Source organism: Hyaena hyaena, unplaced genomic scaffold, assembly GCF_003009895.1.
Source record: "Hyaena hyaena isolate Hyena2069 unplaced genomic scaffold, ASM300989v1 scaffold_608, whole genome shotgun sequence".
In the NCBI taxonomy this organism is placed as follows: Eukaryota; Metazoa; Chordata; class Mammalia; order Carnivora; family Hyaenidae; genus Hyaena; species Hyaena hyaena.
In genome coordinates this window covers 600,423-624,630 of record NW_024081243.1, presented here as the reverse complement: position 1 = coordinate 624,630, position 24,208 = coordinate 600,423, and the positions used below count along the sequence as shown (strand labels likewise).

General features: G+C 44.5%; 1 protein-coding gene across 3 annotated transcripts in view; it reads right to left on the bottom strand.

Annotated features, from left to right (window-relative positions):
- The window catches only part of PTPRG (protein tyrosine phosphatase receptor type G), a 705,708-nt gene that overhangs the window by 138,435 nt on the left and 543,065 nt on the right, over positions 1-24,208 (bottom strand). For all 3 annotated transcript variants that reach the window (XM_039257247.1, XM_039257249.1, XM_039257248.1), the window contains exon 7: positions 5,215-5,372. In XM_039257247.1, coding sequence (XP_039113178.1) covers positions 5,215-5,372 — 158 coding nt within the window. The remainder of the gene's footprint in view (positions 1-5,214; positions 5,373-24,208) is intronic.

Here is a 24,208-nt window from a genome sequence, read left to right as displayed (position 1 = left end):
AGATCACACCTAAGGTCAGGGAGACACTTTAGCGTCACCACACATTTGAGGGGGGAGAGGGCCGGCCCAGTTTTGCTGTCTCGTTATTAAACAAAAGTCATGGAATATCAATTCCCAATAGCCTGGAGCATCCAAAGTTTTACTTACTGAACCATGGCTGCAAAAATAAAATCCCAGAATAGCTAGTTAACTATACGGACACGTCCCTCCTGTAGCTGTAGATAGTTTTGCGTGAAGGCAATGATAGAAAAAGCTTCCACAGAAAGACACGCATTAAACCATAATTACCAAAGAAAACTATCTGTTGGGATTAATAATGACACCTTTACCCCACTATTTATAAAACCTTCTCTATTCACACGCACTGTGCCTTATGCAGTGTTGGAAAAGAAACTGCCAGAATTGCGTAACTCATTAGCTGCTGTGGCCTTGAGGTAAACGTTGGGGCTGCACCAGCCAGCAGCCATATGCAGCTGTCGCGCCAGAAATGCGGCCAGCTCCGTACGTTGAAATGACAATAATTTGGATATATTGGGTTGAATAAAATATAACATTACAATGAGTTTCTTTCCAGTTTTTAATGTGGCTGCTAGGAAATTTTAAATAATGTATGTGGCTGGTGTTTTATTTCTACCAGACAATGTTGCCCCAGGGCCTTGGTGATCATGTAACAAAGCAACAAGGATCCCACCTACTATGTCCTGAGCATGTCCTGTAAGGCCAGGCACCAGTGTAGGTGTTTCACTCACATTCCATCATTTAATCTTTATAATGACTCCATGAAGTAGGTATGTTATTGTCATCCCCATTTTACAGATGAAAACTGAGGCACAGAGTAAGATGCTGAGCAGCTCAGTAATTTGGCTGAAACATGGAGCCAGGAAATGAGACCCAGGGAGTTTGGCTTGAAATGGAACATGGTATTTTTTATTTTAAGTTGATTTGAGAGAGAGAGACAGAGACAGAGAGACAGAGAGAGAGAGACGGAGAGTAAGAGAGAGAGAGAGAGAGAGGAAGAGAGTAAGCAAGAGAGAGAGAGAGACAGAGAAAGAGAATGCTAGCATGCATGAAAGGGGAGGGACAGAGAGAAAGGGGGAGAGAGAATCCCAAGCAGGCTCAGCCATGTCAGCGTGGAGCCCAATGTGGGGCTCTACATGGGGCTCGAACTCATGAACCGTAAGATCATGACCTGAGCTGAAATCAAGAATTGGATGCTTAACCGACTGAGCCACCCAGGTGCCCCAGAACATGGTCTTAATTCCAAAAAGTTTCTCTGTTCTTTATGAAAGAGATAACTTTGGTTTTAAAAAAAAGTTATGCAAATAAACCTTTCCTATCCACTCCAGCTTATTGTTAGAAAAAAACCTCAAATATCCTAAAGCAAACAAACTAGACGTCTTTCTATTTATTTACTGCTTTTTTGACAGAGGCTCTAAGAAGCACTTAAACAAAATTCATGCTAGGGAAAATTATAGGTAGTGTCATATTTTAAACGACAGGAAGCAAATAGTCCTGGAAAGGGAAGGTTGGGGTAGTTTCGAACGGCCAAAGCACCATCGTTTGAGAGGCACTGTTCTAGAATAAAATACATCCTAGTACACTGAACTCAAATGATCATGCTCTCTGATGGATCATGAGCATAAGACAGGCACCATCTCAATGTGCTCCTCTTGTTCCTTTGATATCTGAGAGTGGCACCATTTGTTTGGGTGACAACATCATGGCGTGATGTTTGCCTATTATTTATCGTAGATGTTTAGTGGAACCAACCACTGAAGCCACGATGACTGACAGCCAACCAAGCCAACATGTGATTCCATTAGCAACACCGAGCTTAGATCTAGATTATCACACGGGCCAGAGTCAGAGCTCACTGGCTACATGGCCAGTTTGAACATCCAAGGAGGCTCACAAAAGAGGCAAAAGAAGTAGCTGTTCGTATCCAGGAGGCTTCAAATCAATCCACACCATACAAGTCATCATACAAGTGCCAACCACTGCATTTTATGGTGAACGCATTCTCGTCTTCACCGCCTACAGGCACCCGCACCGCGTAAGGGAGAAGAGAACAGGAAACAGTCTTTGGAGAGAGGCAAGGAGGAAGAACTAGGAATGTTTGCTTTCTGTCAGAAGCAGACATGGGATTCTGTCTACTTGCTTTTCCGTACTGGCTGTCTGCCTTTCTGAAATGAACATTCTGTGCTAACTTCCGAAAGAATGTTGGCAGGGTCAGGGTGGGAAGGTCTGAAGTGATAATACTTGGATGGCTAATGGCTTCCTTTCCAAGGGCTGACACCGCTGTGACCTCCATGCAGTGCGCCAGAAAGGACTCGGTTTGGCCACATGAAAAGGAGCTGTTTTCCTCCCGGGGGGGGGAAGGGGGGGCAGGGGGGGGAAGGTGAGAGAGATGAATAAATGAAACTGTGCCTGAAGAAAGGATTACCTAAGGGCAGTTTCTAGGAAAGAACCTGGGAAGCCAGTATGATTCATTCATTTCTTCTCTATATCCTGGAAATAAAACTACCCACAGGGAAGTCGCAGAGCAAAACTTCCACCACTTCTTCTCCCAGAGGGTCCGGGTGGCAGGGAGTGAAGAGTAGATAGCTGTTAACCAAATACTTTCTAAGATCCCTGGTTACCAGGTGTCACAATGCTTCTAACTGACAACACTTGAGAAGACATCCAAGCCTACAATCAGCCTTTTGTTTGGACCCCTGAGATGTCAGAAATTCTAGTAAGACCCAGTACTGAACAATTACTACTCTTTTCCTCTCCTTCACAAGAGTCCTACCAAAAAAGTAACCAGACTTGCATCTCTTAACCTCATTCTCCCAAGCCCTCGTATCGTTGAAAACAAAAGCCCCTATCTTAATGGACAAAAAAGGATCCCTATTCAAAGTCCCCTGCCTCAACCCAGGGGACATATTTGACTTTGTTCTAATAAAACAATGCTGGCTTCACCATTCGGAAGAAAACTGGTTTCCTCATTCATTGTCTTCTTAAGGTTGGAGATCCTATACAGTGACCAAACTTCTAGTACTTCTTTGTTTTCATCAGGGAAGAATTAAAAGGAAAAAAAAATTCTCAAAGTGAAATGTCAGTAGCAATGAAACCAAATAAGTCTGTTTGGCCTGACTTTGTTAGTGGGGTAATGTGTCTCTCAGCCACATAGCTCCTTCTACACCTGCTCCATTTACACCCAGAGGGATGCCACTTAGAGGTTTAGAATGTGACCTGGCGCCTCTGATGATTTATTTACAGATGGACACGTGACCCAAGGCCAGCCAAACTGTTGGGTAACCAACATCTATTCAGATCCATCTTCTCGAATACTTGAAATAGGACCCACACTATTGCCCGTCTGGTAGCTGACACTGGTACTGGTACCATATCTGGCCAGGTAACCAGAAGAAACCAAACTGGGAGAGCGAAGGGATGAGAATTTTGTGGAATACAGAATCCCAAAGCTGTGGCAAAACTCCAAGATTTAAGACGCTGCGTGGCCCCTGAAAGACAGAGCGTGCTTCACCTCTAGTTACAATCTCGGTTATGGCAGCTCTGTCTCAGGATGCTTCGACTACTGTTTCTTTAAAACGCCCCTTTACCTGATCTACTTTAAGTGGGTTTCTGTTTCTTAAATACAAAACGGACCTGACCAGGACACCATCCGACTCTATTTCCCCCAGTCTCTGTTCTATACTCTCTGTCCTTATTTGGAAAATCTTTGGACTCTTCCCCATGGCTGCCAGGCCCACAGTCTGGTTGCCCGTGTTCAGTTTTATCACTGAGATTATCACATAATTCCAGAACTTTCACTTGTCCACTACAATATCCCTTATTACACTGTTACACTCTGGGAAGATATTTCTATGAGCAGCTCTGATAAGAACCTTCCATTTTTAGACTATTCTGGCTAATAGCTCAAACCCCCTTTCTTATAAATCCTACCCATTGTTGCTGGCTCTCTTTTCTGAAATTATGGAGAAGAAACATAATCTTCTTCTTCCTCGGCGCATGTTATATTTCGACGACTCACGTATCTCCCCTCTGAGAATTTTCTTCTATCTATTACCCTTCATAAGGGGATTCCAAGGTGCCCCGTCCCTTCTCACTCCCACCCGCCTGGTGGCTCCTCTTCTCCTGACATGGCCCCCAATGCCATCTGCATTTTACCAGTTTCTAAATCCATCCTCCAGTGAAGTCAGCCCAGGCCGCACCCAGTGAGAAGCAGGTTCCTGTGGTGCTCCCCAACATGGGTTTTGGAGTCAGACAAACCTGGGCTTGGTTTCTGGCCTCACCATTCACTAGCCATGAATTCTTTCTTGGGCATGTTACCCAGTCTCTCCAGGCCTCGATGATGTTACGTGTACCATCTTAGTGCAAGATACATCCCTCAACTGTGTTTGGCCACTAAGTTAGCTACATCAAAAGTATCTGGGGGCGCCTGGATGGCTCAGTCGGATGGGTGTCCAACTTTGGCTCAGGTCATGATCTCACGGTTTGTGGGTTCAAGCCCTGCATTGGGCTCTGTGCTGACAGCTAGCTCAGAGCCTGGAGCCTGCTTCAGATTCTGTGTCTCCCTCTCTCTCTGACACTCCCCTGCTCATGCTGTCTCTCTCTGTCCCTCAGAAATAAATAAAATATTTAAAAAAATAAGAAGAAGAAAGTGTCTGCCCACAGAATGAGTTCCATCAATGATACTTATTCTTTCATTTCGTCATGTACACAAACCCTCTTCTGAACTTTGGGTAGGTTTAGTGGTTCAGAGCGTGATCGCTGGGATCACACACGATGGCTTAGTAACTGGCTCTGTGGCCTCGGGCAAGGTAGTTCGCTTCTGTGTCTATTAAATGGGGGTACAAAGGGTACCTACCTCACAAGACTGTTGTTCGTGAGGACGAAATGGGTTATGCTTCTGGCATAAGCTATCATCAACCTAGAGTGTAGCTCTTCTCTCCTCAACATCAAATACTGACGTAACACCTGAGCTCACAGTTGTAGTTCCCTACAGCCAATTAATCTGTGGCTGAGAAGACTGTGTTTTGTACTTATAATTCCTGGTTCAAACACACGTTTGTTGGAAAGAACGAAAGAATCAATGGGGAGCAGAGGATCCAAAACAAATCCTTACTGGTGTACCGCGGCCACGTTAGATTGCTCAGTCAACACAAAAACAAATAAACACAGAGGCCCCACCTGGGGCTGAGTATCTACCTGATGGTACGAGATGGGGACAGGCTTGCGGAAGACTATCCACTCCACAATTTCGCTACACGGTGGGGTGGTCAGAGATCCTGTATACCGGTAATAGCTGCCCAGGGATGCAGGCAGGAGGTCCCGGAGAACGAAAGGATCCAGAAAAGTCTCCTTCTCTGTTTGGAGGAAGAGGGAAAAGAAAGGCACAGTGATTAGTCGCAGTACGCTGCACACAGTCAACCGCTCGGCATGCCAGTGCCACATCGCAAAGCGTTGTGTTTGTTTGCATCCCGAGAAGCACTAGCATTTGGTGGTGGGAGGGCCATGGAGGGCAAAGTGGCGTTTCCCAGGGTGTGTTCCTGGGGCACCACAGTGCCCTGTATTCATGAAAACCAGGTTCCATGATGAACAACGCAGGGCAATCTGCAGTCCCTCCCTCTTTGCCCAGGAAAGAGACAAAACACTAGCGTAGTGAAGTCTCTGAGAAGTCCTGCAGAAAACAAACGGACTTGATTTTATGAAACCCGCCCCTTCCCAAACTTGCTTCACCACCAAACCCTTCCCCGGCTGATACTTATGAACTAATAGTCAGTGGAATACACTCTGGTACACCCGTGAGAGACTCAGCATGAAGAGAAAACTAGAGGCCAACGGTACGGTTCAATTCCAAAGTTGGTTACATCTCATTATGGTTTCACCCAGTGCCTATCCAAATCAAAGTGAAATCTAACCAACATACAACCCTGAGCTTATCAAAGGATGGCCCTGAAAACAGGCTTCTTCTTTTTACAAAAGCAGAGGGATCTTTCCTTAAGTAGAAGAAATGGTATTTTCAGCTGAGACCTAAAAATGATACCTCACAATAACTCTATGAGAAAAACAAGGTGTGGAAGGGATTAGTGCCTGCCTGAGGCCACACAGCTCCTAAGTGGCCAAACTGGGATAAGAACCCAGGCACTCTGACACCAGAACTTGCATAGCTCTGACTCTGCTAAAGATGAAGCTGAAGTTAACTATGTGAATAGAGAAGGGTGGGGGCAAAACAGGAGAAGAGCATTTGTGGCTGTGAGAACAGCATGTGCAAAGGTCCTGAGGCAGGAAGAAACAGTATGACAGAGATTAGGGCACCGTGTTACAGTTTTCCCCATCAGGCACAGCAGATCATCCAGCCTCTTTCTCTAATCATAGAAGGCTCTACTCTCTTCCTGAGTCTCCAAAGGTCTAGCCCTCCCTGAATTTAACTCTGGGATTCCTTTCTTATATCTTTTAGGGATGTAATAAGGCCCAATATAGTTGTTAGTGGTTTGCCTTAGCTCCTTGATGGCCTTCACCATGGGCCCAAGGGCATTCCTCAGGGCTCCAGGGTACTTCCTGGACACATCTGTGCCTACAGAAATATTCTTTCCAGGTTCCCACCCCTTTTCCTCTTCTTTCATGCAGAACAACCAATATGGGTATTTGGGCAAATGTGTATCCATGTACTTCAGAGAGCTCTGTAATGGGAGATAATGCAAAAACCCCAAGAGAAACCAATCCTTTAAAAAAACTTTTTCTGCCTGGGTGGCTCAGTTGGTTGAGCGTCTGACTTCAGCTCAGGTCATGATCTCACGGCTCATGAGTTTGAGCCCCACGTTAGGCTCTGTGCTGACAGCTCGGAGCCTGAGCCTGCTTTGGATTCTGTGTCTTCCTCTCTCTCTGCCCCTCCCCTGAAGCAGGCTCCAGGCTCTGAGCTGTCAGCACAGAGCCCGACGGAGGGCATGAACCCATGAATTGCGAGATCATGACCTGAACTGAAGTCAGACCTAGGCACCCCAATGACCTCTTTTAAAATAATTAAAGTTGCAATTTCCTTTTGGTACAGATGAACTGAATAAAACTTAACACTTATTTAACTTTTACTATATGCCAGGCACTATTCTAAGTTATTTACATGTTGCAAACATTTAAGCGGTACTTACTACTTACTATCCATGCCAGGTCTATGTTCTTAGAGCTTTCTAACGATTAAGTTATTTAATTCTTAATATAGTCTCACAAAGTAGTCCTATTATTATTCCCAGTTTCCAGAACTGGAATGCACAACCGGGTAGGTGGGTTTAGAGTCCAGGCTTTTATTGTTCTTTTTAAAAATGATTTTATTTTATTTTAGAGAGAGTCTAAGTGGGGGAGAGGGAAGAGAGAGAGAGAGAGAGAGAGAGAGAGAGAGAGAGAGAGAGAGAATTTTAAGGAGGCTTCATGCTCAGCACAGAGTCCAACATGGAGGACCTGAGCTGAAATCAAGAAATCAATCAACTCAGCCAGCCCAATGCCCCAGGCTTCCATTTTTCTTAAACCATCATTATATGCTTTTAATTTACAACACTATGAGTATGTGCTTTTAATAATCCAGATTTACAGATGTGGAAATCAAAGCACAGAGAGTTTAAATTACTCAGCCCAAGGTCAGGAGTGAATGGAGAAACAGAAGCACTTCTTCATGAGGCTCAGACAACTTGGCTGATTCTCATACAGGTTTCCAACTCTATTTTTTAAAGAAAAATTAAATATTAACTAATAGATGCAAAAGTCTTCAAATTACAGGGTTCTATAACCAAAATGACAAACGCGGTTTCTGTTTGGACAAAAGGCCGGAAATCACGGAACTGCCCCTCCGCCCACTGGCAAGTGTGGGTTTTAATTTAAACCTGGTTACCAGCCGCCTAATGATGGGGTAAACCTCTGCAGGCGTGCTTGGCTGGGGCTGGGCTGGCTGCGAGGAGACATGTTGGCCTCTGCTTGTTGCCTCTGTGCTTCCTGGGCCGTGTAAATAGACAACACGAGGCCCCGAGCAATACGGGAGCACGAGGTCTGGCATCACAAGCCACATAACCATCTTCATTTTTCTCTCATGTTGTAGGTGAACTTGGCTTCACGCCGCAGCCCACCAATCTGCCTTAGGGTCAAGGGCTCCAGACCGAATGACCAGAAAGTCTTTCGAGTTGTCCCCCTAGGACCTGATCCATTATTAGGGGGGCAGTTTGGTACGCTGAGGGCAGACAGGTAGGGATTAGAAAGTCCCTGCACCCCTGCAGGGGCAAAGCCCCGCCCACAGCACCCAAGTGAGGGACAGGCCGTGGCTTCAAGGAACACGAAAAGATAAAGCAGAAACACCTGCCTTGCCAGATGGCCGGATTTCACAAAGGCATACTGTTTCAGCAGGACAGGGACTCTCAAAATCCAAGTTCTTGTATGGGCTTATGAATTCGGCAGGCTTTTTATTGATGGAAATTGCAGGTGTGACCACTGCTATTAAAAGCAGAAGGCCTTTTTTTTTTTTTTTTTTTTTGTCTTTGGCCAACCCAAGGGCTTCAGAGGCAGGTTCTGGCATTACCTGAGGAGCAGATGCCATCAAATGGGTGGCAGGGCAGGTAGACATGGTGACAGGGACAGAGAAGTGGCTTTGCTGCTTGTTGACTCTGCCACGGTCACTGTCATTGGGTCAGATTCTGAGACCTGGAAGGGGCTTAGACTACCCTAGTTCAAAGGCTTTGAGAGCCAAGGAACCCTTTATTCAAACAAAATCTTACACAGCAGGCAGCCAACTCAACAAGTTCAAGTGCAGCCACTGTGGTTAGGGTTGAGCTAGGAACCGAGGGACACCTTGGAAACCACCAATGTAGTCTAAGTCTTTGGTTTTACTGCTGGGGAAATGGGAGACCAGAGGAAAAGTCAAACACTCAAGAACACAGAAATTCCGACTGGATCCTTTCATCATAGAATTCCCTAAGATCTGGAACAGTAAGTCCAGGACCAAGAGCTGAAAACCAAAATCCAACCACCGTTCTCATCAGCCCCTCAGTTTCCCATCCCTACAGGAGTTGGGGAAGAGGGCAGATTCCCACTCCTAGGGTTCAAATCTCTTTTTTTTTTTTAATGTTTTATTTATATCTAGGAGAGAGAGAGAGAGAGAGAGAGAGAGCGTGAGCAGGGGAGGGTCAGAGAGAGAGGGAGTTACAGACTCTGAAACAGGCTCCAGGCTCTGAGCTGGCAGTCAGCACAGAGCCCGACGCGGGGCTCGAACCTACGAACCGCGAGATCATGACCTAAGCAAAAGTCGGACGCTTAACCGACTAAGCCACCCAGGCGCCCCTCCTAGGGTTCAAATCTTAACTCCTCTACCTGTAAGCCGTGTGACATTAGTTACTAAAGCTTCCCAGGCTGTTGTGAGTTTAGAACACCGTAAGCATCTCATAAATGACAGGTATCATTCTTATTCTAATTCTTATTACTTGTATTATTATTATTACTTTTCTCAGCTACCGAGGCCCGGCCACCTACACCTTAGATAGCCATGTACTTCCTTCAATGCTTGCACAGGCCTTTTTTTTTTTTAACCTTGATTACTAGTGCCTTAAAGGTGCATCATGTCTGACATATGCTCCATCCACCTGAGCAACACAGGCTAGAGTTTTGAGCTTTGGCACCAACTGATATTTAATAGCTGTGTGACTTTAGGGAAAGGTCTTAAGCTCTCTGCGCTACTTCCCTTATCTGAAAAATGGGAATTCTGAGAGTATTTACTCTTCAGGATTGCTGTGACAATTAAGCAAGCTCATAAATATAAGGGGCTTAGCACAATGCCTTGGGAGCCCTCATTTATCAAGGCAAGCAGTTGGCTGAGAGCAGACCAGCTCATTTTGTGTTTTAAGCCAGAGATTGGCAAATGTTTTCTGTAAAGTGCCAGAGAGTAAATATTTTCGGTTTTGCAGGCCAAGAGGCAAAATCAAAGATGTCACACCAGTACTTATATTAACAAACACATTTCCACCACCTTATTTTTTTCTTGCACAAACTTATTAACAATACTCAAAACACTAATAACAACTGAGAACAATTTTAAATCTATACATCTACTGAAAGAAGAACGAATCGTTTTGTGGGGGATAACATTTCACTTAGAGTCTGAATGTAAAAACCATTCTTAGGTCAAAGGCCATTCAATGATAGTCAGTGAAATGCACTTAGCCATCAGGCCTTCTCTACCCTTACATTGATGGGGGGTGGGGAACAAGTGCTAGAAAGTCACCCTAGAGCCAGGACTATAGCTGGGGGGGAGGGGAACCGTACACGTTCAAGTTGTCTCTACATTAATGATCATTTCTTTTGCGAACAGACATTCGGGAATTAACTCTTGAGCTGTTGTCTTCCTCCTTGAGTTTTCTAGTCCCAAGCGAACATCTATTTTTCCTGATCTTTCTGAAAATTCCACTTCCTACTCAGTCCCATAGGGAATGTTCCACATGGACACATGCATTGCTTGCAATGCCCTGTTGTAAGTTAGAAATAATTTGAGAGATGGTAGCACTGTATTTCTCACACTGTCCACAAAGCCCACATAAGCCACAAGGTGCGCAACTGGCTGGACCCAAGAGGGAGTTCTTGAGTACAGCCACGGGAAAGAAGGAAGGACCACTTTTCAGGTGAAAACATAAACTCGGGGAGCCTGGGGGGCTCAGTCGGTTAAGCATCCGACTTTGGCTCAGGTCATGATCTCGAGGTTCGTGAGTTTGAGCCCCACATCGGGTTGTGTGCTGACAGCTCAGAGCCTGGAGCCTGTTTCACGTTCTGTGTCTCCCTCTCTCTTTGCCACCACCCTCCCCCCCTCGCTCATGCTGTCTGTCTCCGTCTCAAAAATAAATAAAACTATAAAAAAGAGAAAGAAAACATAAACTCTTCCAATATCTGCAAAATGGAATTATAGCAGTGTCAAGCGCCTAAGTAGGTTAGATGAATACATGAGTATTAAGTAAGTTAACATTAGTTAAGGGCTTAGGAGAATATCTGGCACAGCTAAGTACCTATTTAAGTACTTGTTAATGGACTCTTGTTATAAAAGGGCAGTTTGACTCCAAACCCATCCTGATCAGGGCATGCTGCCTCCAACTTTGATCCAAATTAGTAATTTGAATTCAAAACATTTCTTTCCCAGCCACTTACCTAGTTGAGAAAAATATTTGAAACACTCTATTTATACCACCATTCATTCCATTAAACCACAAAAAGAAGGTTCTGTGCATTACTAGATAAAAGAATTGAAAGCGAATGAATCTCATATTCCACTTTCAAAGATCCCAGTGCTGTATGCAGACAATATTATATTTTAATAATTAATTGTTCATCAAAGAAAAAGATGAAGAACAGGGATGCTAAATTCAAAGTTATTTAAATTGCAAAAATGAATAATGTATGACTTTTATATTAAATACACACTGTATTAAGTAGTCTACATTTCACCCAACTCTGTCTTTCATTTTTAAGCATTTTGCACGACAATATGAATAATCAGGGGAGGTTTATTTAGAAAAAGAAATACCTTATTTGAATGCAAACGGAGTACATCCGAAGATGATTAAATTTTCTTATCAATTAGAAAATTTTGTATGAGGGCTTTAAAGTCATGGTCAACCATTAAACCCAGTGCAGCCCAGTTATCCTTTTCAACATTAAATTAGATCTGGCTCGATTCTGTTCAATTTCTTATTTCTGATAGCAGTGCCAGGAGGCAATCTTTAATTAAAGAAAATTTGAAAGATTCAAACATGCATAATTGGATTAAAAATGTGATCATTAAAACATTAGATGATAATCATCTGATTGCATTTTTCAGTGTGTTAATAACCTAATATTTTCAATGCTTTGGTTATATAGGAAGGAAGAAATCCCTTTGTAAAATACAGTGAACAATCAAAATACAGAGGAGAGCTATATAGTAACCAGGAATTATGGAACTGTTTTGAAACACAAACAAGCAGACATACCCCAAGGAACAAAGTGTTATATTGGGCAGGATCTGGTGGCCCCTATGGGAAGGACATTTGCATCACCTCCCAAATGAGCAGTCAATCAATTTAGGGACGTGTGTAAGATGAAGAAATGAAAGAAAGCTCAAGCTTCTGTCTTCAGCCCAGTGATGATAATTTTAGGTTCTTCAGAATTTCCCAAAGCTTTTTAAAAGGAAAAGCAATTATGTTTCCCTTAACCACTTAAAGTCTCCGGGGTAGGAGGGGTCTTCTGCTTCACGTTGGTGAGGGTAGGGAGAGAGTGACCCTGGAGAACAATGGGTCACAGGTCACTACATGGGGGAAGAAGATTTGCATAGCGAGCACACCAGACGAGCGAGTTTTTGTGAGGACTGTATTAATGGGCCTCCACTGTGTCTGCAGCCTCATTCACCGCTACTTTCTGACTCTTAGGTACAGCCACACTGCTCTCTTTGCTCTCCCAGGATCACATCACCCCCAGGGCCTTTGCACTGGCTCTTGGCGATGCCTGAAACATTTCTTCACTGCTATATTCATGGCTAATTTTAGAGCAAATGCCTTTCAGCTGCTAACAACTTAGCCTTAACTTGAATGACACATTTCTCAATGAGGTCTTCCCTGACTACTATTTTAAAAATGGCAATTTTTAGGGCAGGCGCATGAAGGAAGCATTTGATGAAAAACCCGAAGGCAGAAGTGATCCATGCGGCAACCCAGAAAGAACATTCCAGGCAGAGAGAAAAGCTAGTGCAAAGTGATTCTGCCTGGTGTGTGGCTGGGGGTGAAACGAACAAGAGGGGAGATAGAAGGGGAAAATTCAAGAGCCCCAAACCCGACAGGCTCTAGGAGGAACAAAATCAGCTGTTGGTTCAAGTACAATCTGGAATTCGGCTATGATGACTCTAGGAGTCTAGAACAGAGAGTCAGCAGCTCTGGGTTAAGTGTGTATAGCCATCAATGGGCTGTATGATCTGGGAGGGGCTTTGGTGTGACAAGCTGGTGAGGTGACCAAAGGGACTGCAGACCACAGGAATGGGAAATGGAGGTCTTGATGGAAACAAAGAGCCCGAGGGCCCGGATCCAGGGGATTTAGGGGTGTGGTGGCATCTGGATGCCCTCAGGGAGGTCAGAAAGCATTAGATTATAATTAAGATTGTGGCAGAGGCCTCCTAGACGCAGCTGAGGAATTTTATGATCTAAATACAAGCAACGATACCTGCTCTGTATAAATGCATGTTGGCAATCAGGCAGTTCACCTCCCTGGCATCAGCAAGGAGGAAGGAATGGGAGAGCCAGAGCAATGGAAATGGGCCTGGCCCATACGAGCCTTCACGATAGATGATTTTAGGGAAGAAGCCTCAAGTTATACGGGGGTCCTGGGGAAGTCCCCCCAAAATCACAAAGAAGCGAGGGGTTCCAAAGAGTTACAGAGGACACTGGTTCCATTTCATTTTACAAATGAGGAAAATGAGGTCCAAAGAGGGGCAGTGACTGAACCAAGACCACACGGTGAAGCAGAAGTGAATCTGGGTCTCAGATGCCCAGTCCTGGGCTCTTTCATATCCTCTTCTGGGTCCCTGGGCTCTGCGTTCCTCACTTGCCCTGATACAAAAATGATGTGAGGAAATCTCACCAAAGAATGAAGAACTTTTTTAGCTTTTACAAACGTAAATCCAACCCTGACACTGCCCCGCTCAAACCTTCGAGGGGCTTCTCACTTCATTTAGAATAAAACCCAAACGCCCCACCATGGCCACAAAACCCTACACAATCTATCTCCCTCCACAGCCCTTCACTTCTGCGCTCACCCTTGCTGACCACCCACCTGTCTCCTCACCTTGCTGTTCCTTGCCCACCTTGCTTGACTGCTCCTCCCCATCCCCCCTCCATATGGGGGGTTTCTTTCCACCCCCAGTCCTGCAGGGCAAAATGTTACCTCCCGAGAGCCCACCCTGAACACCCCATATCTTGGTGTGTTCCTGCTGCCATTAACCACATCACACCTAGTTCATTTCCTTCCCAGCCTGTGTTTACTGGTTTCCTGTCTGTCTTCCCCAAGAGACTGACTGTTCTGCAATAGTGAACACCACTCCTTTCCCGTTCACCCCATACATCCAAAAACTAAAACAGTGCCTGGAACATAGTAGGTGCCTAATACTTACATGAAAAGAGAATGAAGGAACAAACAAGCATAGTCGGTGGGTTATTTTAACTAACAACACATCCCAGATATTGTATCTCTTTCATAGCTAAGTCACTAACAGTTATAAGACATTGTTATTTCAAGGCAACCTGTCGCTAATTAAACAATGACATGACATCAAGTGTAAGAAGCATCCTTACTTGGGAGTTGTTAAAATACGAAGAAATGAAAAAAAAAAACCCTGTAACTATGTGTGATGATGGATATTAGCCAGACTTGGTGTGGTGATCATTTTACAATGTACACTTATATCAAATCATTACACTGTATACCTGAAACTAATATAATGTCACGTCACAAATATATGACCAAAAATATATGAAGAAATGAGAGTCACAGAATTGATGACATTAGGATACTCACATGACATTTTCAACAAGATTCACATTAAAGGACTCCATCATCTTTATGAGTCTCCTAGAAGCCAGGTCAGGGTCTATCTTATGTGAACACAGTGAAGAGGGCTCATAGGGCCAGGCAGCAGCATTGACTCCCATCTGTCCATACTAAGTTCTCTAGCCTCAGTTTATCCTTCAATGACCTGAACCCCAAGACTCCATTCCACAGTGGAGGACGTTCTGAGGGTCACCTCTATTTACCAGTGCATGTTTATGGTGTATGACCTCAGTGTGAGGCACTGCTGTAGTTGTTCCCTAAACGAGGCTCCACAACTCTGTGAAGTAGGTATCATCATCCTGATGAGGGCGGATAATTTGCCCACAGCCATGGCTGTAGAGGACCTTGGCCTCATTACAGTCTGTGTAATGGCATAATAGTGGTCTCTCCTCTTTAGCAGGCTGGAGGCTCCGTTATAGCCAGACTGTAACTCCTGACTATACCCTGATCCTGTGCAAATGATCAAATGCTGGCAAAGGAGGCTGGGCCAAATGACAACTAGCCTCAAATCCAATGTAAAGGGAATCACTTTTGAAGTCTTTTTCCGTCTTCACATTATTGGTAACAACACTGTGAGTGACAAAATAGAAGCCTCACACAGCATCCCATTTACTGGTTCTGGCTAAGAAAAGAAATGGAAATCACTCCCATCTACGGTGGTAGTTCTGACACACCGAAGTCCAGGAAACTGTGGAAATGGCTTAAGTGTGCCTGTTTCTCAAAGATTTTGAGATCAAAAGTGTTCAGATAAGTATCTGCCCTTCCTGGATCCATAAAAGATGTGAGCCAATTAGCCAAGACCAGGGTACTGAATATTTATAGCACACTTCGGGAAAGTTCCATGTAATTAAATGCCGGAGACACAAACTTCAAACGGGAAATTTTGTCGCACGTTAAGATGTTCAAAACTATCAGCGGGCTGCTAGATGATATAGCATCAGGTTTCCGATTGAAAAGGGAGAAAATAATTCGACTTCTTTCTGTACAGTAAACATTAACACAGAACCCTAATTAATTCAGTCGAAACACATTCGGATTACGTGGTGATTTGGGTGAGATCAAAAGTGAAGCCCATGTCTGTAAAGCCTATCAAACGGTAAGTAATGACACTGAGTAGATATTTACATCGTCTCAGGATGAACAAACCACTAGGGAGAGGCAACTCTATTAGCAGAGCTACCATAAGGTAGGGTTGGCAAAGTTTTTCTGTAAAGGGCCAGAGAGTAGGTGTTTAAGGCTTTGTGGGCCAGACACTATCTCTGTTACAGCCACTCAACTCGGCTGTTGTGGCACGGAAGCTGTCCCAGACAATACAAGTGAGTGTGGCTGTGTTCCAATAAAACTTTATTTAAAAAAATGGGCAGCAGACCAGATTGGGTTCACAGATTGTACTTGCTAGCCACTGATTTAGAAGATAGTGGATGTGTGCCAGGCACCCTTCTTAGTTGTTTCCTTATCAGAATACATTTTGCATCAATACCTATGGGGCAGGCCCTTTCCTCATCCCCATCTTACGACGTGACACCGCAGGGGAAGAAAGATGTAACAATTTGTGACAGGATCACACAGCTTCCTCTCTGGCAAGCCAGAATTCAAAACGAAGACAGCCTACGTTCTGAAGCCCTGTATCAGAATCCAGTGTTCCTAAAAGTCCCATTTCTTTAAAAATAGTCCATAATACACACTTTTCAAAAAACTCATTCCAAAGTTCTAATTGCTTATTCATATGCACACAGGAGATTACTCTGCAGGTGAAGAATATTAGTCTTTTTAATCTTCGGCACCAGGAATGGGAAGGCCAAAGAAAAGGTTCCTCATGATATTAAAATTGCCCTAAAGGCAGGGAGAATCTTCATCACGTTACCCTCAGCACCTTGACTAGCACTTCTAGGTGCTCCATGGATGAGAGGACTCACAGTCTCTATGATTAAAGGAGCTTCAAGTTCACGTACACAAAATAGGCAAGAACCCCTCAAACCACACCAATTCATCTCCACCCCTTCCTCTTGCTGCTGGACTTTAATGACACAGACTATTACTTCCATCTAACAGCTGAATGGTCCCCAAAAGTCCCTTGTTCTGGGATCTGTCCTTTTCTTCCAAAGTTCATGCAAGACTCTTTTTAGGAACTTGAGCCGTTTAGCCACAGACAGAAAGTTTATGTCAAGATCTTGACCCCAGGGAGAATCACAATGGTGTCAGAAAGATGAGGGCAGAGTATGGTCCCGTTAAGCATTTCGTTGCATTCCCTTTCATCCGTCTAAGTGACAAACCTCAGTCAAGGCTGAAAGAGGCAGGTGGTGACCCTGGCAGAGAACAGAGGGGGAGACGGTCTGGGAGTAATGGGGGCCAATCTCAAAGTCATGAAGGCCTTGTTTCAAGCCAGCCAGCCAATGCCTGCTTTGCTTACCTTTCTATATAATGGGGGATAGGATAGCTATATCTCAGAGGCTTTCTGGGGCATTCAGTGGTGCCTGGCCAGATAATTAGACCCTTGCCTGGTACAGGGCCAGCGTGCACCAGCACAGTAGCAGCGGGGAGCTTTGGTTTTTAGATCGGAGATCTGACGCCCCATCTCCTTTGTTTCTGATTTCCTGTTTCCAAATTCCAAAAGGAGTCATTGGCTCTCAAAGTCATCTCTTAATGATAGAATCCCAAGGTGGCCATAGTTCTTTCTTTGGCCTGCAATCAATTTGCAGAGAGAACAGTCTGTCAGGGTTCCTTACGGTGACATGTTTGTTAAAAGGTGCTGTCACTCCCCTCTTCGCCTGTTGTAAGGCCACTTGGTACCTGATGTGTCCCAGAGGAACGTGCTGTCAGAATCTCTTACTTTTTCCAAAGATAATGACTGTCGCCTTTGATTGTGAAATTTAACACACACACGCAGAAGGGCGCACAAACATAAATATACTGTTGACAAATAATCCTAAAGTGACACCTGGGGGTGACCAGAACAGGAGAAGCCTCTGGTCGCCCTTGTCACTCACCCTCCCTGGGCTGGTGCCTCCTCACTTTTTTTTTTTTTTTTTTTTTTTTACAAATAGTTTATTGTCAAATTAGTTTCCACATAACACCCAGTGCTCATCCCCACAAGTGTCCTCCTCCATGCCCATCCCCCCTCCTCTCCACATCCATCAGTCCTCAGTTTTTGTCAGCATTCAAGAGTCTCTCATGGTTTGCCTCTCTCCTTTCCCGCACCTTTCCTCCCCTTCTTCTCCCCCTTGTTCCTCAGTTAAGTTCCTCCTAATCCTCCTATACGTGCAAACATGTGATATTTGTCCTTCTCTGCCTGACTTATTATGCTCAGCATAACACCCTCNGCCAGATTTCATTGTTTCTCATTGCCATGTAGTATTCCATGGTATAGATAAACCACATCTTCTTGATCCATTCATCTGTTGATGGACACTTAGGCTCTTTCCATGTTTTAGCTATTGTGGAGAGTGCTGCTATGAGCATTGGGGTACATGTGCTCCTATGCCTCAGCATTTCTGTATCCCTTGGGTAAATTCCTAGCAGTGCTATTGCTGGGTCCTAGGGGAGTTCTATTGTGAGATTCCTGAGGAACCGCCACACTGTTTTCCAGAGGGGCTGCACCAGTTTGCATTCCCACCAACAGTGTAGGAGGGTGCCCGTTTCTCCACATCCTCGCCATGGTGCCTCCTCACTTTCCCACCCTACCTCAGCAAATACCCATCACCCTCTTTGTACACGTAATTGCTATTACTTGTAACAACCACCATTGTTACATTACTTTGCTTTCCCTTTAGGATCACCACCTACCGGTGTACCCCTAAACAACCCAGGCTAAGCTTTCTCAGGATTTGAACTTGACACTGAGGAATACTCTACACATTCTTCAGACTCTTGCTTTACTGTGCAGTTCTCAGATGTGCCCAGGTTGTTGAGAGGTACAGGATCTCACCCCTTTACATTAGGGTGGAATGTTCTATTGTAAGATCACACTGTTTATCTAGCTTGCTGACATACACATACAGGAAGTGGTCACGGTGGCTGGGTACCACCAAACTATTTCCAGAAAAGTTTAAGAGTTCTTGGCACTTAGCCCTGCCGACACTGGACTCTGTCAGGATGTTTTATATTTGGCTATCTGAAGCACGCTGCCAGATTATTTTTGAGCTCTGTGAATGTATTATCTTTGAGAAATCAGTGTGTGATAGACATGGGCTAGTCTTTAATTTACAAACAGTCACATGAACAAATCTGAGGGGACAGTGCAGTGAATTTTTATATTATACCTATGTAATCATCCTCCGGATCAAGATATATACTTTTATCACCCCAGAAAATTCCCTCATGTCTCATTTACTATACCCCTCCATCTCACTATTCTGGCTTTAATCACCAAAGATTAGGTTTTTTTCTGTTCTTGAACTTTAGAGAAATGAAACTATGGAGTACGTGCTTTTCTGTTTCTATGTAAGTCAAGTAGCTTGTTATTTTTAATTGCTGCATAATATTCCACTGTCTGGCCATACTACAACTTGCATATTTAGGCTCTGATTGGTAGACATTTGGGCTGTTTCCACTTGGTGGCTAATATAAACAGAGTTCCCACAGGCCAAGTCTTTCTGTGGAAATTTCTCTTGGGTGTATACTCGCATGGGGGCTTGCCAGCTAAGAGGATAAGGCATATGTGCAGCTCTGGCAGAAATGGCCACATGGTAAAAGAAAAGGAAAAAAGGGGGGGTGCCTGGGTGGCTCAGTCAGTTAAGTGTCTGACTTCGGCTCAGGTCATGATCTCGTGGTTCATGAGTTCGAGCCCCACATTGGGCTCTGTGCTGACAGCTCAGAGCCTATAACCTGCTTCAGATTCTGTGTTTCTGTCTCTCTCTCTGCCCCTCCCCTGCTCACACTCTGTCTCCCTCTCTCTCTAAAATAAATAAGCATTAAAGAAAGGAAAAAAGAAAAGAAGAAATGGCCACGTGGCTTTCAGAAAGGCTGCACCATTGGCATCTCCATGGCAGCTGTCCTGAAGGGGCCAGGGGGCCATGCCCTGGGCGGCTATCTTCGTAGATGGCATATATGGGGAATGACGCATCAGCAGGTGTATCGTCAAAGCCTACCCACTGCTTTAGAAGAAATTCAGATTGCACTAGGTCCAGGGTCCCTTTTTGGTTATTCTTGACGGTAGAAACCTCAATCCTGGCAGGTGGAATGTGAAAAAAAGAACAGATGCAGATGCACTTGCTGACCATCACATGGTAACAATTGGCCGGGTTGTTGCTTATATTTGCAAATTTCCTTTATTTTTCCCTTTCTGCCAAATGGCTGGGTTGACTCCAGCGATTCCATGACTTTGCCCGTAGATCTGGGAGGTTGATGAGAATACCAGGGCAGGAGAGAAAATGGGTGTCACACATTCCAAAAATGAACCCAGTGACAAACTAGTCAATCGGGGAAGCTATTCCGCAAAGAAAGGTTTGATCTTGTCAAAGCTTCAGCTTCCATCCCTGAAAAACTTCAAAGAGCCTTGTTTTATGACTTTAATTGAAGGGTGTTCTCAGGTGATCATGCATTTGTACCTTCACTGATAGCTTTCTCAGAAGAGCCTGGTGAGGGAGGACAGGGGGAGGAGGCTTCTGGCTCTGAGTGGGGTGGGGTCCGAGGCAATTTCTAACTGTCCCCCTCACATTTCCTCTGAAGGAGAAAGATACTGTCCTGTTCACGAAGGTAGTACATTCGGCAGAAGATGGAAATGACAGTGAGGAGGGTAATAGGAAAAGGGAGAGAGAGAGTCAAGCTCAACAACCAAGCAATCGCTACCAGCAAGTTTCCTTGCAACAAAACAAAAAAAACAAAAAAACAAAACTGGTGTCCCTTAGATAATTGACAAGAGAGTGGTTAGTGTTTCAATGCCTACTATGTATACAAACAGGTTGCTAGATTTTGTGTGGATATTATAAGAAAAAGAATAGAGGAGTAGGTAATCAAAACAAGTGAAAGAAAAAAAGAATTTTTAATTGACACAATATATAATGTACATTTCCGAATACTGGTCAATTGGGTAAAACTAGTTGTAAGAGAAGGTCACATTTCTATACCAATTCACATACAAGTTTCTTTTTTTTTTTTTTTCTTAAATGGGTTTAAAAAAACAGAACTAGATTAAGTTTTTCACAACTAATATTTTTATCAGGTGTGGCTACTATTAAGGGCTGATTCCTGAATACAGAAAGCACTGCAAATGACTGAGTCAATGCTGTGAAAAGGATTCACAATTTCTCCCTAAATCTTTCCTCGCCAGTAGATACTGGTGGTGGTGTGTGAATAGAACACCTGATTATAGACACATTTTAGTGCTTCCATCAACTGCTCAGTGGATAGACAGGACCAGAATCAATGGCGAACCACAGATCTCTGTTCTATTTCTACTTCTGCCTGACTTTTACAGGTTTGTAAAAATCAGAATTTACACAGAAAAATGAACATATATGAAACAACACATTATGTTGCCAAGGGGTTTCTAGATCTCTCTCCCCAGCGACAAAGACGCAATGTTGCTGAGCTCTGAGTCTCCAACATGCTACGTGCACTCACCACCAGAGACCTTTGTCCAGAGGGATGCTGCCTGAAACCCTGAACCACTTCCCTCTCCGCCTGGACAGTCTCTGCACCCTCTTTAGGTCTGAGTGGTCAATGTGTCTGGGAGGTCTCAGTACCCCCAAATCTGCTAAACCTGCTGCTTCCCACTTTTTAATGCAATGACAATGCTTAAACATGTTTCCGCCAAGACTTTATAAAGGCAATGAGTGCAGGTCTTTCTCTCTGCCTACCTTAGTGCCATGCTTAGATCAGGCACTTAAGGGGTGGCTCAGTCGGTTAAGTGCCTGACTTGGGCTCAGGTCATGATCTCACGGTTCGTGAGCTCGAGCCCCGCACCGGGCTCTCTGTTGTCAGCACAGAGCCCACTTTGGATTTTCCATCCCCTTCTCTCTCTGTCCCTCCCCAGCTTGTTCTCCTTTATTCTCTCTCTCTCTCTCTCTCAAAATAAATAAATAAACCTAAAACAAAAGATTAGGCTGTTAATAACTAGGCATAAAAGGAATAAGCACTGCTTTTAAGAACCTCTGAACATTTTAAAAGTGAGAGGAGCAGTTAAAAACTCTTTGGAAATGGGACTAGGAAAAGGTCTTCAGGGAGATGTGAACCTCCGTGCCAGCCAAGGAGCACACGCCTAAGATCTTCCTTCCAGGGACAAAGTGCTGAGAGGAGTCTTGCTATTTGACAGCTTCCAGCTGCTCCACCTTCAGGAATGACCCCGGTGTTCTCACAGAGGCTGGTCTCGCTGCCACACTCTAGACAGTGACCACCCACAGCAGGGCCGCCCAGGCTGGTCCACTCCTGCCCAACACAAGACATCCCTCCCAGGCAATCTGGCCCTGATGTGCCCTGACAGCCTGCCCAAGGCTTCTTGAGAGCTGCCTTCAGCCAGTCCTCTTAGATTCCCTCCCCATTCAGAGCTGTCAGGCCTGTACTGTTGTCTCAAAGCTCTCCCTGTCGGGCCCTGCTTCCTCTCCTCTTTATCTCTCCCTCCCAAAACATTCACCTGCATTTAGAACCCCACCTTGCTGGCTGCCTCACAGAGAACCCTGATGACCAAATGCCAAGTACAACTGGCTGGTATGACCAGATTCCTCACTGCCATGTCAGCTGAACGTACATACAAGATTCTTCCTATTAAAAAAAAATAGCTTTCATTTAATGAGGGATTAATATTCTAAGATATGACTCCCAGAGCTGAAGAAATAAAACCAATTCTGAACTGTAACAGAAATCCATATTGATTTTTTTTCCTTTTTACACATTTGTATCATCATTTCCAAGCCAGGGATTCTGTGAAGGGCACGATTATTTATGTCCCATCAAATTAACAGATCATTCAACTCCCTCACAGGACCTTCAGCTGAAAATCCTTCCAGTTCCATCAAAAGTCGTTCCAGCGATCACAAACATTCATTCTCTTTTGGAAGGATGACAAAAGAGATGCGTGTTTTCATAATGGAGTTCACGACAGCCTGAGAACGGAGGGCGTACTCCCGTTTCAAAGATGTTCTCCGACTCCTTTCTCTTCCCAGTCAGAGCAAAACTCAAGGGGCCTTAGTTTCTTCTCCTCTTCTCCCGGTTTTACATTGTGATATCTTCACTTATTTGTACATCTGCTTGATTCACTGACTTGGCTAACGGTTACTGAACATCGATTACTTCCCACACACAGGGTTTCTTGCTCTTGTGAAGCTGACACTTTAGTAGGTCACACACGAGTGAATAAAACACAAAGTTATTTCTGATACTTTCAAGTGGTTCCAAGAAAGGAGCCTAGGATGGTGTGGTGGGGAGCAGGTGGAGCATGGGATAGGATCGTTGAAAAAGGACTTTCCGAGGAGACGTGAATCTGAACTGAGACCTGAAATAACACTCTTGTTAGGAGCTAAGGCAAGAACTTTCCAGACAGAAGCAGCAGAAACAGCAATTGCAAAGGCTGGGAAGGATAACACCCTGGGCAGGTGGGAAGAGAAGAGAGGGAGCGTCTCACCTCCCTTCTAGAATCATTGGGGCTGGCCTGTGTCTCTTTACTGCATACAGCAGGCAAGCCACACTTAAGTGTAAATAAAGTAAATAAGTTAACTTCCTTCTGCGAGGAATTATTCCTGGAAGGTCTCCTCTGACTCCTCCATTAGAAAGTGTTGAAGCCACATCTCAGGTATCTTTGTCTGCCTCCCAGGGCCAAGTAAACATGTAAGCGCAAACATATAATGACCTCTTGGAGGGTAATTCTGGAGAGTGAGGAAGGATGACACAATTATGCCAGCACAGGGCTCATGAACCAAATGATGACTAGGCAGTGAGGTTACTGTGAGATTTGGGGATCTGGGAGCAAACAGAAGCCTCTGCTTATCTTTAACATTTGGAATCTCCTTTAATTATCATGGTGGAAGTAAGAACATCATCTGCCTTAGCTGGTGGAATGTTTTCTCTCTAACGGAAGAATAGGTACCCGTTTCAAAGATTCTAGAACTCTTCATGGTGTTTTTGTTTTAAATTTTTTTAATGTTTTATTTATTTCTGAGAGAGAGAGACAGAGAGAAGGCGTGAGCAGGGGAGGGTCAGAGAGAGAGGGAGACACAGAATCCAAAGACAGGCTCCAGGCTCTGAGCTGTCAGCACAGAGCCCGACACAGGGCTCGAACCCATGAACCGTGAGATCATGACCTGAGCCGAAGTCGGACGCTTAACTGACTGAGCCACCCAGGCGCCCCCATGGTGTTTTTGTTGTAAAACAGAAATAAAAGTCAGGGGGAAGGAAGATCAGTCATCGTTTACTACATTCCAAACCCCAAAACCCAATCTACACTATGAAGTGGAATTTCTGGAAGGGGTTTGGCCAACTGAACGTCCAAGGGGATCTTCTGAGAAAGGAGCTCAGGATGCACAACATGTTCACCAAAGACCAGCTTTCTTGGCACTTTTGAGGCTGTCCAGAGAACGATGAAAATATCCCCACTGTCCAAAAATCACCACTGATTTGGGTGATTTGGGATAGTTTTGACAATGGTGTTCTCTTCTCTAGTGAAAATGTCACTTCACGTACC